Source organism: Pseudochaenichthys georgianus, chromosome 11 (genome assembly GCF_902827115.2).
Source record: "Pseudochaenichthys georgianus chromosome 11, fPseGeo1.2, whole genome shotgun sequence".
Taxonomy (NCBI): Eukaryota; Metazoa; Chordata; class Actinopteri; order Perciformes; family Channichthyidae; genus Pseudochaenichthys; species Pseudochaenichthys georgianus.
This window is the reverse complement of record NC_047513.1, coordinates 24,009,801-24,029,047: the sequence shown is the minus strand read 5'-3', so window position 1 is coordinate 24,029,047 and position 19,247 is coordinate 24,009,801. Positions and strand designations below refer to the sequence as shown.

At 41.1% G+C, this 19,247-nt stretch overlaps 1 protein-coding gene across 1 annotated transcript; it reads left to right on the top strand.

Annotated features, from left to right (window-relative positions):
* Positions 1 to 1,217: 1,217 nt before the first annotated feature.
* jazf1a (JAZF zinc finger 1a) lies at positions 1,218 to 19,229 on the top strand. The gene is made up of 5 exons (XM_034095182.2): positions 1,218 to 1,514; positions 10,858 to 10,930; positions 12,914 to 13,110; positions 14,740 to 14,909; positions 16,218 to 19,229. Exons 1-5 carry the CDS (start codon positions 1,400 to 1,402, stop codon positions 16,392 to 16,394), a joined length of 732 nt encoding a protein of 243 aa, XP_033951073.1. The 5' UTR covers positions 1,218 to 1,399; the 3' UTR covers positions 16,395 to 19,229.
* The last annotated feature ends 18 nt before the right edge of the window (positions 19,230 to 19,247 follow it).

Below are 19,247 nucleotides of genomic sequence, written 5' to 3'. Positions count from 1 at the left end.
ACATTTTTTGTCATTCACATTATCAATTTGGTCATTTGGGCGCTCTATGTTGTAATTTCATTACCTTTTTCAGAATCTTTACACAAGACACTTGACACCTGTCCGTTCTGGGGAGGGATCCATCTTCCGTTGCAGATCCCGGAGTTTTCTTCCATTTTTCACCGTTAATTGTTGGGTTTCTAGGGAGAGAGGAGTGTTGTATGCTGTACACACTGTACAACTCTCTGAAACAAATGTGAAATGTGTGCTATTGGGATTTATTGTTAGCACATGACTGCAAATGAATGTTTGGAAAAATGGTAAACCAACAGCTATTTGCCATGATGAATATAGAGCCAAGCATTTAGTATCAAGTGTTATTCTGGGACTGTGACGCTGCCACTCCTAAGTGACCCTGGTCACTGCGAGTTCAGTAGCTCCTCTGCATCACATCCACACAATGTCTGGAAGACTGCTAGTGCCTATTCATTGGCAAGCTAAAAGGTCCTGATTAGACTCTTTGATTAATTTAATCATCAACTTTAGGACAAATGTAAAGTAAATAACCTGCTATAGATGGTCTACAGTTAATGAAAATGTGAAAATTACATTTATTTTGGTATTTCCAATGATTGTTATAGGTCTCCATCAAATACATTTATTTTGAAATCACTATACTCTTGCATGCGCTTTTTTTGGTGACTATATAATTTCATTTCTCTGTGTAGTGTTTAACCAAAGACTCAAATGTTTATATATTTGTGGTTCTAATTGGCAAACTTTACATTCATTGTAAAAGTTAATATGGCATTATGCTTCAAACAAGTATGGTGTAAAACACATATGCTATTTGACCACACAATTTACATCAAATTGAAAATGATTGAAATCCATATATTCCTCATATATAAGTTGTGCCTTTACAATGAATTAAGATGTGAGATATAACCAGGGTGTTATTAAAATAAAAAATTAAAATAAACTGCCTCTGCTAAATCTATAGTATTTGCAAAAACACACTGATAAATCAGATTGTGTTCATAACAAAGGCATGCACATGTATTATCATGTATACGCTACGATTAAACTTTGATTTAATTTAGTGTGATAGTTATCATCAATATTAATAATAATATCACAGTCAGAGCTGATCCATGGTCCCAACAGGTAGGCAGGTCGTGACGTAGCCTGCCACCCGCCGACCATCCTCCTCCCCCCATCCCCACCCCCACCGGCCCGCCTGCATCCCAGTTGCGCTCGCCGCTGTCCTGTCTGGCCGCCCGGTGTCTGCTCCGCCGCTCCAAGCTCTGCGGCTCTCCCACTCCCCTGAACCCGAAAACTCTGCCTCCTCCTGCGGTCACCTCCCCGGCTCCCGGTCCCCCCTCTCTCTCCTCCCGGTGAATGCACCAGCGGCGCAAACATGACGGGCATCGCCGCCGCTTCTTTCTTCTCCAATTCCTGCAGGTTCGGCGGCTGCGGTCTCCAGTTCGAGTCTCTCGCCGAGCTCATCGTCCACATCGAGGACAATCACATCGGTGAGTCGGAGGGGGGGGGGGGGGGAGACGGAGCCAGGCTGCTAGCTGCTGTTAGCATCCTAGGCTAGTTAGCTGAAGAGCTGCAAATAGGCTCGGCTTTGCATTCCGCTATTCCTGCTGATCGCTCTCCGTCGAGTTTCACCGGAGTGCGAGTTATTCAGCAACAAGAGACTTTATTTCATATGACAAGTACTGCTTCTCTGTGAAATAAGTGACCGGTTTATTTTGCATTTGCTTTGATAGTTACCTTTTGCAGCGACTCCCAGGGCCGCGTCTTATAGGTGTAACTAGCATTCCGGCCAGGCAGCGGTTCCTCAGCTAACAGTGCTGCAGGGTCGGTGTGTTTACGTTTCAGGCCTGATGCAGCCGGGGCTCCTCACCGCGGTTGTGTATTGGGCTTCCTGTAGCTTTTTTAACAAGGCATCAATGCATCACCTTTTACATTGCTTTCCGATAATGTTGGTGTTACTTAATTACCATTGGCCCCTTTATTATATTTTCAACCAAGATGTGGCAGACATGCAATCAATTATATTTTCTTGCACATGCAAACTTGTGCATGTGGACTTGTTGCATCGTTTGTTAGATGTTCTACTGAAGGTAAAGCCTATGATAACTCACCTGGCAAAATACTCGCAAGGTGTTAGTCTACAGTTTAACATAATGAAACCCCACGGATTCTTCAAGGTAGTTTTGAATAATATTATATGAATGCATGCTATTTAACGTGTTGCTATCAAGTAACATAGATAGTAATATGTGTCTGTATTTTGGTAATTGATGAATTTATATTTGTTTACCATCAGTGCATGTTACAAATGTGGCCTCTTAAGAAAAACATAATGAATTGGTTAAATAATAAATAGATGCAGATGCAATAAATACAAATTTTAGTTTCAGTAAATTAGCATTGCCTTGTTTTTGATTAGTCAGTACCCCTTTTCTTCTATTGACATTATGTAACAGGAAAAGCCATTGAAATGTAGTCTAATTAGTACCATGCAATCTTGTTAAATATTTAACACTCTTTGAAGCACAGTTCAGACGCATGCTTTGGTTTGACACTAACAAATCCACTCTTAAATTAACCCAAAATCCATCATGGCAATGGATATAGTTTAAGATCTATTGAATTGTAAACCACAAAAACACTCAATAATCTGTATCAAAGTTGATGTGGGCTAATCATTATTAGTGGCGTGTATCCATCCTCGGCAGGCGGGTGAGGGGGTAGAATGGATGCTTCATTGAGCCAGTCTCCATGGCAACTGGCTGTCTCCAAAGGGGTTGGGGGTGAGTATGTGGTGAGTTATTGCACACCTGCTGTCTCCTAACAAAGAGCAGCCAGCTGTGGTGAGGAGTGGTTGCCCTGCCTTGTGACATCACAGGCAGGGCGGGACTGATGTTTAAGAAAAGGGGTCAAGTCTTGTGTGTTTGTGACTGAGCAGAAAGTGAAGCGATGTATCTGGTTTTGGACCACACTAAATAGACCATATGCTCCATGGATCCCTTACTAATTAACCAAAGAGGCGTGGAGATTAACATTGTGAATAGTCATTTGAATGTTTTTCAGGCCAAGGACCCTTTAGTTGATAGAGCCACGAACCAGGGGAGCCTCTACTTACTACATATGTCTAATATTGATTTTCATACTAAACTTGCCTTACAATTACATGTAGGCTTGGCCAAAAGTGCCATGTATAAATAAAATATACCTTTTTATATTGCATACAACTTTAAGCTATTCAAATAATATTACACAACCAAAGCTACCGTAACAGTCATTTAAGTCCGATTACATTCCATCTATATCATCAATGTTGTTTAAATATATATATTTTTGTATGATATTCTTATGAATAGACAGCGTTTTCTTAGCTAATAACATGATACATTGTTGTTACTCTAATGTATATTTTCAGATATTTACATTTTTGGAAAAAAGAACCAAAAACGTTGAAAACATTATTGAAACATTTTTTGGTTCAAGATTTACATTATATAAACTGGTGGTAATGCATGAACATATATTGTCCTTTCAGTCTTACAGCCAAATCCACACACCGGTAGATGCCCCATCTGGCTCTTAGCTTGACCTTTGACCTCGACCGCCAGCCGAGCAGAATGGCGGTTTCCCATTAGATCACTCGAATTAATGAGTTCCCCCTCTGCTCGCTTTATACTGCGGCTGGTCATCAGATCACACACACTCATTCCAATCAATACTGCTCTCTGAACAGTTACCACAGGGATGAGTGTGACAGATGGATGAGGATTGAGGTGAGAGTGTTGGAGAGAAAGAGGGGCCAGTGGCATTTAGCTTTGACTTCCCTTTTAATTAGTGCAGCGGTGTGAGTGATCAGGAATCAATCAAAAGATAAGCCAATTGTATCCTCAAAGCTTCTTCACGGGAGACATCAGATAAGCTGTTAGAGGCCTTGCCGATAACAGTTTTCCCTGATTGTGGTTTGTTTGCACACAGATTATGAAAAAGCAGGCACTTACGATAAATCAGATTACCTAGAGGCGACAACATAAATGTACTATCAGAAGTTAACAGCTGTAAAAATGAATCGGTAGGTCTTGAGTGGGGGTAAAGGAATTGCCTGTGCTAGAAATACTTGGTCTTTAAGGTAGTATGTGCTGCCCTCTTGTGGTAGAACCTTCTATGTGCTGCATAGCCACAATAAATCACATTTGTATTCCCCCTCTGTGTATCTAAATGATCTCAACTTGTATGTCATTTGACCTCCTTTGACAGAATACCGAATAGCAGGTAGCAAACAAACCAGATGAGCCTATCTTGATCCTTTCCGTGAGAAAATGAGGTTATATGTGGGTCGTTAGTGCTGACCTCATCCTAGGAGAAAAGGAAGCAACCCTCAAATAACACACCTGCATTGTTTGGATTACAGCCGATAGCAAGGGGAAAGGGGTTAAAGTGGTGTTGGGTTGTTGTCGGAGGCTTTGTGCAGTGACTCTAGGTAAGCTCTGAGGAATGCATGATGTCAGGCTCATCTGCTGCCTGTGTGCAGCGGTGTGCTGTGATCCTGCCTGCACAAGCACAGGCCTGCCTCCTATCTCAACAAAGAGGGGGAGGTGGATAGAGATTAAAAGTGGGTTAGAGATTTGAAAAAGGTTAAAATGGGAATAATATGGGGGCAAGCTCAGGGAAATGCCATACATCTCAGCTTTGTTTAGACAGAATTTACTTTTTCATTTTGGTTTAGTTTTATAGACGTAATGAAAGGCTGAGGTGTGACTTGAGAAGAGGAGTCAGGTCAGCATTGTGTTGTAATAACGCGGTCTCTGCTGAAGCATGCTGATAATGAACCCGCAGTAACTTTAAATACGTATCACTCATGTTTGGCTGTATCGCTTTATCTGCCTTGGCTCACAGAAAAGGGCAAAGCAAACACACTATGGTGAGGTAGTCTTGCCTCTCTGTCATTAACTGGCAGGAAAACCCCTTTCCTGCTTTTGTTAGTTTTATTGAATAATTTTATAATTGCATAGCGAAGGAGGATCATGGTAATTACCAGAGTTTGTCTTTGCATTAGTTACTTTGATGTTGCCAGTAGGTCTGAGCAGTATTTGACTTTCAGGTGAAATCATTTTGTGGTGATATGATCTTTGAAGAGGAAATGGCAAGTCAATTATTAGAGGAGCTGATTGAAGGAAAAAATGTGCAACAATTTTGATAATTGTTTAATCCTTTAAATACATTTTCCAGGAAAGGTTCAACTGGTTCCAGGTTCATCAGATTTGAACATTTGTTTGTCTTATATAATAATAAAATGTCTTGCATGCAAAGTCAATCATTTGAAGTTTTGTGTTTGATCAGAAAAAAAGGTACTTGAAGCTTCCACTTTTTACTTAGAAACTGTGATTGGCATTTGTCAACAACCTAAGTATTAACTTGATCCAGCCTGTCAAATTGAGAAGCTTCCAGCTTTTATTGTCATATACTAAAGAAAACTGAATATGTGTGGGTGTTTGGACTTTTGGTTGATCAAAATAAAACATTTTGGCTCTGTCAAGTTGTGAAGGCCATGTCAGACTTTTTTTTTTGATTGATTAATTAAAACAAATGATTGCTAATTGATTATAAAAAGATTCTGTAATGGCAGCCCTATTTTCTCAGAATACATTCTGTGTGGCGTCCTGCAACTAACAACAATTCTTGGTTGTTGATCTGATGTTTATATGATTGATTAAAGGTGGGGTAGGTAAGTTTGAGAAACCAGCTCGAGATCGCTAGAAAATTTGAAAATACACAACCGGAGAAAATCTTCTACTTCCTTATAGAGCCCCTCCTCCAACACACACATGACCAATGAGGGCACGAGATAAGTTTGTGCCCCGATGGAAGGCTGACAGGCAGGTAGGCCATCCAATCCGTTTAGCCGGCCCGGCTAAACGGATTGGATGTACTTTTTACAGTATTACGGCTTCTACAGATGAATTTTTTTTATGGATTTTTTGTCAAAGCACTTCAGATATTCATTGCTATCGGGATGTTAAGAGCATTCCATGGAATATAACAAAAAGTGAATCTCGAGCCGGTTTCTGAAACTTACCTACCCCACCTTTAACCAATTACTTGTAGGGTCCAGGACATTTCACAGAATATAGAAAAGGCTACTACAATACCCTAAAGACATCGTGATGTTGACAACTTTAAATGTATTGTTGTGTTCTGACCAACAGTCAAACCCCTCCAAATATTCCGTTTACAGTGATCTATGACAGAGAAAGCGGCACATCCTTACAATCTGAAAAGCTAAAACTATAACTCTTCATCAGATAGATAACAATATATATTTCTTGCTGTGTGATCGCTGTGGGACGACCTTTCAACTAATTGATTAAGTGACCAACTGTTTCCGCTCTATTTAAATGTGTTTGTCCATACATACATACATACATAGCCCATATTGTGACATGAATCAGATCACAGCCTACTTAAAGTGCAGCCCTAGTTGCCAGATTGTTTCCCATCCCACTTCCCGAGGTGTGAGACGGGAAGGGGCGTGTGCTTGTGCATGTGAGAGAGTGTGTTCACCATACTTCCTAAATGACCTGTCAGGGTGTAGCGGAGCAATTAGTGGATCGGCATCCCAAACTGGAAACTGCAGGCCCTCTCTTTTCACGCTACACATACATCCGCATGCACACAGTCACACAGATTGCCTTTCGGAAGTCGCAGGGCCCGAGCGCCCCACCAAGCTCTGAGAAGTGTAATTACAGAGAGGTTTGCCTTTTCCCCCACCCATATCCCCCCTGCTCCTCCACCTCCTCCTCTGCTCTCCCTCCATCCGGTTGCCTGCTGCTCTAGAAACACGTTAAAATGCTCTCTGTGGCTTAATTAGCAGTCTGCAAAACAAGCCATGCATTCTTGGCCTGGTCTCGACACATACACACATGTGAAGACACACACAGACACTTATACACATGTGCACATGCATGTGTGGACAAATACATGCCGTGTGCATTCAGCAGGGGGCAGCAGTGTACTGCTGGTGAGAGATGGATGTCTGTGTTGAAATGAGTGGAGTGGTAGTTGATTGGTTGCTGTTTTTAATGACAGGAATGCTAATTAGGGAGATATTTATAGACCCTCCAGACTCTGAAATGTCTCGGACATGCAGTATACATGAACTGAAATGAATACGCACACACTCATGCAGATGGAAATGAAAACACATAACATAGTCTTGTGGCAATCTAGGTTAAATGTAATCAGTGGAAATTGATATTCATATAGCTTACTGTGTGTGTGTGTGTGTGTGTGTGTGTGTGTGTGTGTGTGTGTGTGTGTGTGTGTGTGTGTGTGTGTGTGTGTGTGTGTGTGTGTGTGTGTGTGTGTGTGTGTGTGTGTGTGTGTGTGTGTGTGTGTGTGTGTGTGTGTGTGTGTGTGTGTGTGTGTGTGTGTGTGTGTGTGTGTGTGTGTGTGTGTGTGTGTGTGTGTGTGTGTGTGTGGGTCCCCTCCTGCTCTAGCCGTAGTATCAGCAGTGTGTTAGCTTCCTGTCCTGCTAGGTGAGTGGAAGTCATAAAGCCGGTGAACATTTACTGCAGCTCTCTCTCTGCACCTGGCTAACTCCATTTCCACCAACACCCTGCCCCCCTCCCCCTTCTCTACACACACACACACACACACACACAAGGCAAGGCAAGTTTATTTATATAGCACCTTTCAACACAAGGCAATTCAAAGTGCTTTACAAAAAACATGAAGAAAATGGCATTTAAAATCAGTCATTAAAAAGAAAAGATAATAAAATAAACATTAAAAGAAAAAATACATGGATAAAAGTTACAGTGCAGTTTAAGATGTGAATAGTTCAATTAAAAGCAGCGACAAAAAGAAAAGTGTTTAGTCTGGATTTAAAAGTAGTCAGAGTTGCAGCGGACCTGCAGGTTTCTGGGAGTTTGTTCCAGATGTTTGGAGCATAATAACTGAACGCTGCTTCTCCATGTTTAGTTCTGACTCTGGGGACAGAAAGCTGACCAGTCCCTGAAGACCTGAGAGATCTGGATGGTTCATCATTTAGCAGGAGGTCAGAAATGTATTTTGGGCCTAAACCATTCAAAGCTTTATAAACCAGCAGCAGTATTTTGAAATCTATTCTTTGACACACAGGAAACCAGTGTAAAGACTTCAGAACTGGAGTGATGTGATCCACTTTCTTAGTGTTAGTGAAGACTCGAGCAGCGGCGTTCTGAATCAGCTGCAGCTTTCTAATAGATTTTTTAGTGAGACCTGTGAAGACACCATTGCAGTAGTCCAGTCTACTGAAGATAAAAGCATGGACAAGTTTTTCCAAATCCTGCTGTGACATTAGTCTTTTAATCCTAGATATATTCTTTAGGTGATAGTAGGCTGATTTAGTAACTGTTTTAATGTGACTGTTGAAACTCAGGTCAGAGTCCATGACTACACCTAGATTTCTGGCTTTATCTGTTGTTTTGAACATTGCAGGCTGAAGCTCAGCGCTCACTTTTAAACGTTCTGACTTGGCTCCAAAAACCATTACCTCAGTTTTATCTTTGTTTAATTGGAGAAAGTTCTGACACAACCAGACACTTACCTCATCTCAAAGTGAGGCCCTTGTACATCCCAAATGATCATTTCTGGCATTTCTCATTCTGGTACTTGTTGTTTAATACCTTTGTGTCAAACATTTGCTTAACAGGATTTTAGCTTCCTTCCACTCTTGTCACAAAAATTGTAAACGAAACATTTTGTGAATATGGACTTTTAAAAAGAAAATGTTGGAAACTCCGCTGTGGAAATAATCAGTTTTGTTTTAATGTGTACATCCACCAATAAGCTCATGTTTTCAATTTGGTTTGTTGGTTTGAAAACATTAATGGCCTGATTTTCAGGAAACTGGTTGGTAAGGTTTATTTGGGGCTAAGTAAGAACCCATTACATTTTAGATCCGAATCACCGGGCAGATACACAAACTACTTTCCACTTATAGAAACAGCTTTGGCAGTGCCCTTCCAGTTTTCCTTTTTCATTACACTTTATTCAGCCATATTAAAAGTGCAATGAATAGCCTGACCTATTTGGTTACATAACACACATTTACTTAATTAAATGATTGTCTTTAAATATCCTCAGAGTGCCTCTTTGGATACACATTACACATAATTTGTTACACAAATAAATACATATAATTACAGAAAACAAATTGGGCAAGCTTCAAAAATATTCAAATTAACGGGTTTTAAAGATACCATTAAGTCTCATTGTAATGTATCAGGACTCAGCCTTGTCAGTGGTGTAGGTCAAGGTGTGTGTGTGTGTGTGTGTGTGTGTGTGTGTGTGTGTGTGTGTGTGTGTGTGTGTGTGTGTGTGTGTGTGTGTGTGTGTGTGTGTGTGTGTGTGTGTGTGTGTGTGTGTGTGTGTGTGTGTGTGTGTGTGTGTGTGTGTGTGTGTGTGTGTGTGTGTGTGTGTGTGTGTGTGTGTGTGTGTGTGTGTGTGTGTGTGTGTGTGTGTGTGTGTGTGTGTGTGTGTGTGTGTGTGTGTGTGTGTGTGTGCGTGGTGTGTGTGCGCGGATAGATATGTGCAGAGAGCTCTGGTCTCCACGTCTGAGCAGCAGGTAGGATTATTAAGGCTCTGCTATAAAAGACTGTCAAAGACCACCTGTGTGGACCACCACAGATGTTTGTGTGTGTGCCTGTGTGTCTATGTGTTTGTACATGCATTCCCCTGCTATCTAGTTTCCTCAGCTAGCCTCTAAAATGTTTTAAATGTACTCATATCTACAAGACTCTGGGCTAGGCACCAGCAGTGTGCCTTTTCTTTCTAGGTTGTTTTCGTGTTTGCTGGTCTCCTTGGTGTTCTCCTGCACTGTGGGAAGTCTGCATTCTTTTTTAATTATGAGGTGTGAAAGCCTGAAAACTAAAGGGCTAAGAAGGCACACACACACACACACACACACACACACACACACACACACACACACACACACACACACACACACACACACACACACACACACACACACACACACACACACACACACACACACACACACACACACACACACACACACACACACACACACTTGGGATTAGTAGTTGGAAGGAGCGTCCAGGAGTGTGTTGTTAATGGTTGCACAGAGATGATCCAGTTCGAGGGTCTGCATTGCAATACATCTGCTAGCCATTACACATAAAGCTACAATTATGCCTACATGCACTCACTCAGACATAGCCATGCACGCCATGGCTATAACCAAGTCCTCTTTTCATAGTGTGGATCCCTCTGAATGTTCCCCCGTTGAACACTTGATGGCACTGGTTCTACACACATGCACCCACCCGCAGTGTTGTCATGCACACTTGCTCCTGTTTTCCAGGGGGTGGGAGGTGGGGCTTTGAAGTTAACTCCACTTCCCTGGGGCAGTGGAAGTTGCCTACTGTAGTGTTACTGACCCAGCACGTCAACCGAAGAAAGCATGTGTGTATGTTTGGAGTAATACACTGTGTACATTCATTACAGAGTCCAACTCGCTTGTTCACTCTCAGAACAGATTTCTCCACACTCCGAAGATGATTAATCAACCTTTTCGAAAAGGCTTTGGTAATAAATCCCAGGAACTTGGCATGATAATGTGCCAATTATGGAAGTGTCCGCAAATATATCTGCGGGCTCTCGCATATTGTGGACTGATACAGAGAACTCAGTGTGAGAAACATCCTGTAATCTGAGCCAGTCTGGCTGGACTAATGGATGTATGAGTCAGCTACATACTAAGAACATTCCCTCAAACATTTTTTCCTACAGGGCAATGATTAATCTTAATATCTCCTTCTCTCTCTTTCTCAGACACAGATCCGCGGGTCCTGGAGAAGCAGGAGCAACAGCAGCCCACTTACCTGGCCCTAAGCTACATCAACAGGTACACACACACACACACACACACACACACACACACACACACACACACACACACACACACACACACACACACACACACACACACACACACACACACACACACACACACACACACACACACACACACACACACACACACACACACACACACACACACACACACACACACACACACACACAGGGCAGCATTGCTCCACCAGTGAAAGTATTGTCTCTATGTGTGTGTACTACAGTACATGTGGCTTGCGGAGAGCATATGACTGATGTCTTCCCATAGACACAGCATTGACTCATCCACAGACTGGCTCAGAAAACCACACAAGACAATCACTCCTAAATCCCTGCGCTGCAGACGGCCAAGCCAAAGTCAGCCTTTAAAGATTTCTGCCTGTTTGTATATGTGGTGAACCAATGTGTCACGTCCCACTTAATGCCCCGTTAAATCACTCAAAGATGCAACGTTGAGGAAGAAGAAGATAAAACAGAGACAGCTAGGACATCTCTGGGGTTTTCAAGTGGTGAGGTTGTAAATGCTAACTGTTTTTGTTGTGATGACTGTATATTTAAAGGAGCCGCTCGTTCAGCATCTCAATTATGTCTTTGTCTAACATTTACGCTCTCATAGCACAAGTGCACAGAATAGCAATAATGTGTGAAAGCTTAAATGCCCCGGTTTTAGAAAAAATAACACGAAGCACAAACCAGTAGAAAATATAATGTAAAAAAGTAATTATGATTTATCAAAGTAATTCCACATGTTTTTTGTAGTTTTGATCATGGTTTCTTCCAGTATTAAACCATTGTACTCATCTAGGAAATTACTAAGATATGTGAACTCGGTAACCTTGCTAAATTGAAGTAAGGTCAGGACACATCAGCGTTAAGCAGATCAGACAGGCTTCAAACGAACACACCTTATTTTTAGGACTAAAACAAAGGTAAGAGTATTACCCAAAATCTCTGCTATAACCATCCACCACAGCTTTAATCACCCCATCTAATTTACCGTAGTTGTACGAGCAGTTTTCAGTTTAATGAGGGATTATTCCCAACATGTTATGTGCACTCACTTTTGGTTTTCCCTCAAAATAATGTGGCTTGCCGCTGGCAGTCCTGCACCCAGTCAGTTGATCTCACTGCTTGTGAAACACCCCATCAGTCTTTCTGTAGTAAATGACTAAATGTTATGGTTTTAAGGCAGGAATAACCCTTAAATGTGTTCATTAGAAAATGCGTGATTTTTAAGATAATCTGATGTTTAGTCATACAAACAAAAATAATTAAATACCTAAAATGAAACAATCTGGTCGCTACATTTGTTTCTCTTTAAAGATATCCTGTCAACCCTACACTTTGACATTATAAACTTTTGAAGTCTTGCAATGTTTGATTTAGGTCCCTTGAAAGTGCTTAAATGTAACTCTTAAAACTGTACCATAACTGTAATTGGGAAATCATTTGTAACAAACCAGAATTATTCTTCGCGTAATAAATTATAATCAAAGGGACATTTTATGATCGATTAAAACAATTATACATACATTTTTGTATAGTTTGGTATTTCAGTATATCCACCAAGTTAACATTAAAATAGTTGTCTATTGGGAGGTTTTTTTGGTAAATTATATCAGATTTACTGGCTTGTCGTAGGGCTGCTCAATTAATCGTATTTTAATCGCAATTACGATTATGGCTTGCAACGATTACGAAAATAACGTAATCGAAATAAAACGATTATTTTTGTATTATTATTATAACTTCTTTTTAATTGGTTTTTCAGTTGAATTATACTTAAAGTTCAGGGTAATCAACTGTTAAAAACATACTGTTTTCTCCAATAAATTGATGTTTTCAAAGTAAATGGATAATCGTTTTTAATAATCGTGATATCAATTATTGACCCAAATAATCGAGATTATGATTTTTGCCAGAGCAGCCCTAGCTTGTCGTGGGATTTACTTGTGACCCCCTTTGCGTGCTTTAGGTTCATGACCGATGCCGCACGCCGGGAGCAGGAAACCATGAAGAAAAAGGTCGCTCCCAAACTGTCCCTGTCCATCACCGGAGGAGTGTCCAGGAACAGCACGGCCACGCCCCCTCGCCACACCAGCGGTAACCTGACGCCTCCCGTCACGCCCCCCATCACCCCCTCCTCCTCCTTCCGCAGCAGCACACCTACAGGTACGACAGGTGTGTGTGTGTGTGTGTGTGTGTGTGTGTGTGTGTGTGTGTGTGTGTGTGTGTGTGTGTGTGTGTGTGTGTGTGTGTGTGTGTGTGTGTGTGTGTGTGTGTGTGTGTGTGTGTGTGTGTGTGTGTGTGTGTGTGTGTGTGTGTCGAAATGTGCGTACAAAGAAAGACGGATTGCTTGTATTTGTGGAGTGTTGAAAATGACTAATGCACACCGTAATGGTTGAGCCATCAGGAGCTCATTGATCAACTTCAGACAGCATGGTAATGAGCAAATGAAGATATTTGTCACGTAAATGGCAAGGAAGGCAGCTTATTTCATACCTGGTTACTTCAGAATATTTCAGAATATGTAAAAAAAAAAAAAAAACAGGAGCCCGCTCACCTCAATATAAAAAAATTCAAGATTTAGAGACTTTATTGTCATAAATGTACTAGCTACGGTGTGGGTTTGGCTTGAGTCCCAGGCTCCTCCAACAATTCTACATAAATATACAAAGGACATAAAACAATAAAAAAAAGGGCAAGAAGAAACAGAAATACAAATAAAATAGTGCAAGAGAACGTTGCAAGTGTCAAGTAAACGCAGAAATAAATAAACTCCTTCACAGTGGAATGAAACATTTTAACATGTTTGAAAACCTCAAATGTTTTATTTTAAACTAACAATAATTATTGAGTAATAAATTGTGGATGTTTTTAATTTAATCAACATGTCCTTAATTCCTCTATTAAAATAGCAACTGAAAGAGGCTTAAAGCCCAACCACTGTGTGTGTGTCTGTTGTTTGTGTGTTGGGACTAGGGGCTCCTACAGTGAGCAGACCAGTCAACACTCTGCTAATTACATAGCAGCTGTCACGCTGTGTGTTCGCATGGGACCGTGTGTTGCACAGCCCAGAAGCAGATGTCCAATTCCAGCCCAAATGGTTCCAAACGTAGTGTTAGGTCTGGGCCTATACACCAGCGTGTGTGTGTGTGTGTGTGTGTGTCTGTTATTACACACACACACACACACACACACACACACACACACACACACACACACACACACACACACATACACATACACATACACATACACACACACACACCAACACACGCTCTCTTTCTACATGTGCCAGGGTGCCATCCATTTCCTCATGCTGAGGTGCAGCATTTCCTGTGAGATGGTGGGGGGTCAGTGGGCCTTAAGTGTGTGTTTGTGTGTGCCTCAACATTTCAGTAATGTGGTGTGTGTGTGCGTGTGTATGTGTATGTGTGTGTGAGTGGAAAATATTCTGCACTTAGCAAAGCACTTTTTCCAGGCTGAGCAATGGGGATCACTCCCACTTAATGATCTCTTTCTGAGTGCCAGCCCTTGCATTTTGACTCACATGTGTACACACACACACACACACACACGCACAGTGCACCATTGCCTTTTTGTATCAACATTGCTCTCCAATGTATGAAATATGCATAAATATGAGCCAAATATAGAGAGTTATATTGATAACAAGCCACAAATATTTTCTGTTTGCTAAATTCCCAAAGCATGACGAATCTTTGGCCATTCCCCATCCATATTTCATCCCGGATGACTAGCGTTTTTTTGTTCTGCGTGTCTCCATTGTGCCTTCAGGCAGTGAGTATGATGAGGAGGAGGTAGACTACGAGGAGTCGGACAGCGATGAGTCGTGGACCACAGAAAGCGCCATCAGCTCCGAGTCCATCCTCAGCTCCATGTGCATGAACGGGGGAGAGGAGAAGCCGTTCGCCTGCCCCGTCCCCGGCTGCAAGAAGAGATACAAGGTAAGGCCGAACCGAGGATTGAGAGGCGGCCCGGCTAAAAGCTTTAGTGTCAAATGCTTAATAGCTACAATATAGTTCTCATGCTCTTCCAACAGTACGACACACAATATACAGTATTAAAGAAGAAGAAATAAAATAGCGCAAGCAACACAACGGTGCAAGTAAAATGCAGAAATAAGCAAATTTAAAAAAATGTAAAATACAAATAATAAATACAGCGTTTTGTAAAAGTCAATGAATAAATATCTAGACTGTAGATGTTCTATAGATAAGTAAGTTATTCAATTTCCCAGAGCTCAAGAGCTTATCAGTCTGTGGGATAAAACTGTCCCTGAGTCTGAAGATCTTTCTCCTGATCCTGCTGTAACGTCTGCCCGGCGGCGACGGTAGAACAAATCTTGTTGCTGGTTATTTCTGATAAAGCCCACATTGAAGCTTTTGTCTCTGGCATCACATGTCTGGACATTTATCATTTGGAAAAATCACATTTTAAATCAAGAATGACATAAGCAGTGACAAATATATCATGTTGCGTTTGCTTTGGTTGACTTTTATTACAGCTGGTCACGAAAATCCTCATTCATTTTGTAACTTTTTCGACCAAAATAGTGTCATGGGATAAAGTCACATTTGCTGACCACCTGAATGGATCCACACACGTAGTCAAATCTAATTTGACCCAGTTTGTGACCAGGGTTTGTTGCAGTCTGATATTGTTCAGCTTTATATAACGATATATAGATATGAAGTAGAACTTAACTTAAGAAAGTAACTGTAGAATGTTTATATACTACAGTTTTATCAGTATCATTAGTCATTTCATATGTGGACTTCAGGATGAAAAACAGCGGCCAAGGCTGCACATTTAATATGAATAAAATAAAATGACCTTGCCTATAAATAAAACATTTCATGATCATTTGATAGGACACCAATGTTTTCTAGTGTAAACATGCTGAATTATATTAATTTAGCAAGGGACTAACTCTGTTAAGCATATATACACATTTAGATTACTAAAACTAAAGTGCAGTCTACTGCAAGCAGCTTGTTAGCTAGCTTAGCATAAGGAGAGGAAACCGGATAAAAAGCTAGCCTGGTTCCATCTAAAGATAAATAATCTACCTATCAGCACTTCTTAACTTAATAAATGATACATAAAATATTGAACTCTACAAACAGTATACTCACTATCTGCAAGTGTGTAAAAGTACACTTGCAGATAGTGAGCTTTAAAGCTTATATTTGGTACAATTATTACCCAGCTTCCCCTTTCGTAATTAATCTCTTTCTTCCCTGTCTCTTCAGAATGTGAATGGTATTAAGTACCATGCCAAGAATGGCCACCGCACGCAGATCCGTGTGAGGAAACCCTTTAAGTGTCGCTGCGGCAAGAGCTACAAGACCTCGCAGGGCCTGAGACATCACACCATCAATTTCCACCCGCCCGTCTCCACCGAGATCCTGCGCAAGATTCAGGGTTAGAGCCTGCGCTCTCACCATCACTACCCCGAACATAGCCCTATCCTGACTGTCCTTACCCACCCTTTACACCCATCCCCAACACTAAAGGGTCAAGTGCGTGCTTTAAGTTTAATTTTCTTTTTTCATATAATTGTTTGTATGTTACATATTTTTTTTCTATCCATTTTATATCACTTGTATTTTTGAAAAAAAATATCTTTGTAGTATTTTTATTGTTGTACATTTGCACATTCGTATATACTATCACGTTCTTTTGTTCTCTATTGTTTGATCTACATAAGGTGCTAACTGTAAAAAACAGAAAGAAAAGAAACAAAAACAAACGACATGAAAGAAACTGGAGAAGATGTGAAACAGGAAGTGCAACCAAGCCCTGCCCCTAACATGAAGTTGACTCTTAGAGCTGATCTGAGTTCAGTAGTTGTTACACTCCCTTTCCGTTTATGCCAGGGGTGTCAAACTCAAGGCCCGGGGGCCAAATCCGGCCCGCAACCTAATTTTATGTGGCCCGCATGAGCTTGCAAAGAATATAATATTCCATACAATTGGTGTAATTGTTGAATATTTACTTTCAATTATTTGCCCTAATTTCAGACGTAATTATTTAGGAAGATATTACCAGAACTGATAATAATCCAATGCAGGGCCAACAATGTAATATAATACATTTACATATGTATATTTATATATAATTAAAATTACAACCGGCCCTTTGAGTACAAACATAATGCTGATGTGGCCCGGGATGAAATTGAGTTTGACACCCCTGGTTTATGCAGAGAGTTAGCTGATCTCAGATCTGTGCCTTCGCAGTAACTTCTGGGGGTTTGAGTGCCGGAGTCAAGTTATACTTTAAATAGATTTATTGATATATAAACAATAGACATATGTATGTGTACATAAAAATATATAAAAATATGAATTAGCATATACATAAATAGTTACACTTTATTTTCAAGCTTTATTTTATATATTTTTGTCAGTGTTTTATTCTTTCTATGTATCAGTAAGTGTTCCTTTAATTCCTAAATTGCTGAGATGGCCAGTTTTGTCACCTCAGAGGTCAAAGGTTAAACAGCTGGCCGACCCGGGTTCAGAGAGTTTTCTCTCACCCCGCCCCAGAGAGATAAGGAGCCAAAACGCCTTTCTGTTTGTTACTCTGAATCAAGGTTTTAATTCTGGACAGCGTATTATAACACGGCCCAGGCCAACAATCCATATCTGAAACGCTTCATTCGCTCCGGAAAGCCGACCATGTATTTCATATCTCCAGTGTTTCCTCATTCAGAGTGCCAGAGCTGTGTTCAAGAGACTAAGTGGTGACTGCCATCATGCTGTATTTCCAGTTGCCAAGATCTTTGTTGTGTTTTGTTCCCATGATGTTGCCATCAGCTCGCCACTGCCAAACATTGACCATACCATGTGCCTGATGAGGGGGGGAGGGAGGGTGAGGCAGCTGTAATAGTTTCAACGCGCCTCCAAAATGTGCGCATGAGTGGATGTACGTCGACAGAATGTTTTCATGCATGCATTTTTGTGTCGTTACGAGAAGAAGAAAAAAAGTTTTGTATTGAAAGAGATTACCACCTACAACCTGTTATTTGTTGTTGTAGACAAGAGCATTCCAGTTCATTGACTTCATGTGTGTGTGTGTGTGTGATATGTATGCCTGTGTATTTCTCAGCAGTATCCAAGTCATCAGCATATAGAGTGTTTGTGTATTCTGCGTGTTTCTGCGTCTTGTGTTTTCTGTGCCAGGCAGCCGGTTGGTCTCCTGGCGGTGTTTTGGCCTCATGTAGTGTAGCCCCCCCCCCCCCCCTCCTGACTGAGATTTCATCATTCATTGCCTCAAAGAAAAACAAAAGCGGCGCTGTGTGGCCGCCGCGTGCCAACACATATCGATCCATGACATCATTTCCCCTCATCGTGCACAACGTTTTAAATCTGCAGAAGTCTCAAAGCACGAGCGTCTCCTTTTTTTCTTTTGAGGGGTAAAACGTCCCTCAGACATGCACACATCCTCCTGTCCTCCGAGCTTTTGTTGCCATGGAAACATCTGGAATAGTATGAAAGATTTTTTTCAGATTGGTTACCCTTAATTTTACAAGAATATATATTTTTTCCGTCATATCCTGTTTTTATTATAGTGATTACCATGCATCTTTACTGTACTTACAATGCCTTTGACTAGTGTGCTACCTAACAAATAAGCACAAATATCTGTGCCTGAAAAAAGACATCCAAGTCTGTTATTAAGCACCAATAAGTACCTAGATCTCTAACATCATGGTATCAGTTTCAAAGAGCGTCTGTGTTCTTACTACCCTGACAGTAACCCTGAGATAATGGCTTGCGTGCGATAGAAAAGCTTAATTCCTGCCTCTCAGCGTAGGGGAAGCGTTTCCGTGGCTGGGATGGACGCAGACTGAGAGTCTCCAGTTGGCGCTCTGTCAAACACTCGTAAAACCATCCCTGCTTCACACGGACGCCCCTGTCACCATGGCAATAGTTTCAGCTCTACACAGGGGCCAATTGCAGTATTACACATGTGAGATAGGAGGAGGTGCGGAGGCTGTGTGCAGAGGGAGAAGACGAGGGAGGGGTTTCAATATACTGTGTACAGTGAATGTATTGTAACGTGTCTGTTGTCAAGTGCTTTTAAATTATATTTTCATATGTAACGTGGAGACCAATGTTTCCTTTTTGTATGGGGGGACAACAGGTCCTGAGCAGAGTGACTTGTAAATGATGTCAAACTGTCTTTCGAAAGAGAAGCTGCCTAAATGTAAACAGGAAATGACTGAAAAAAATAAAGTAAAACATTCTGTATATGTACTGGTGTTATTTCTTTAT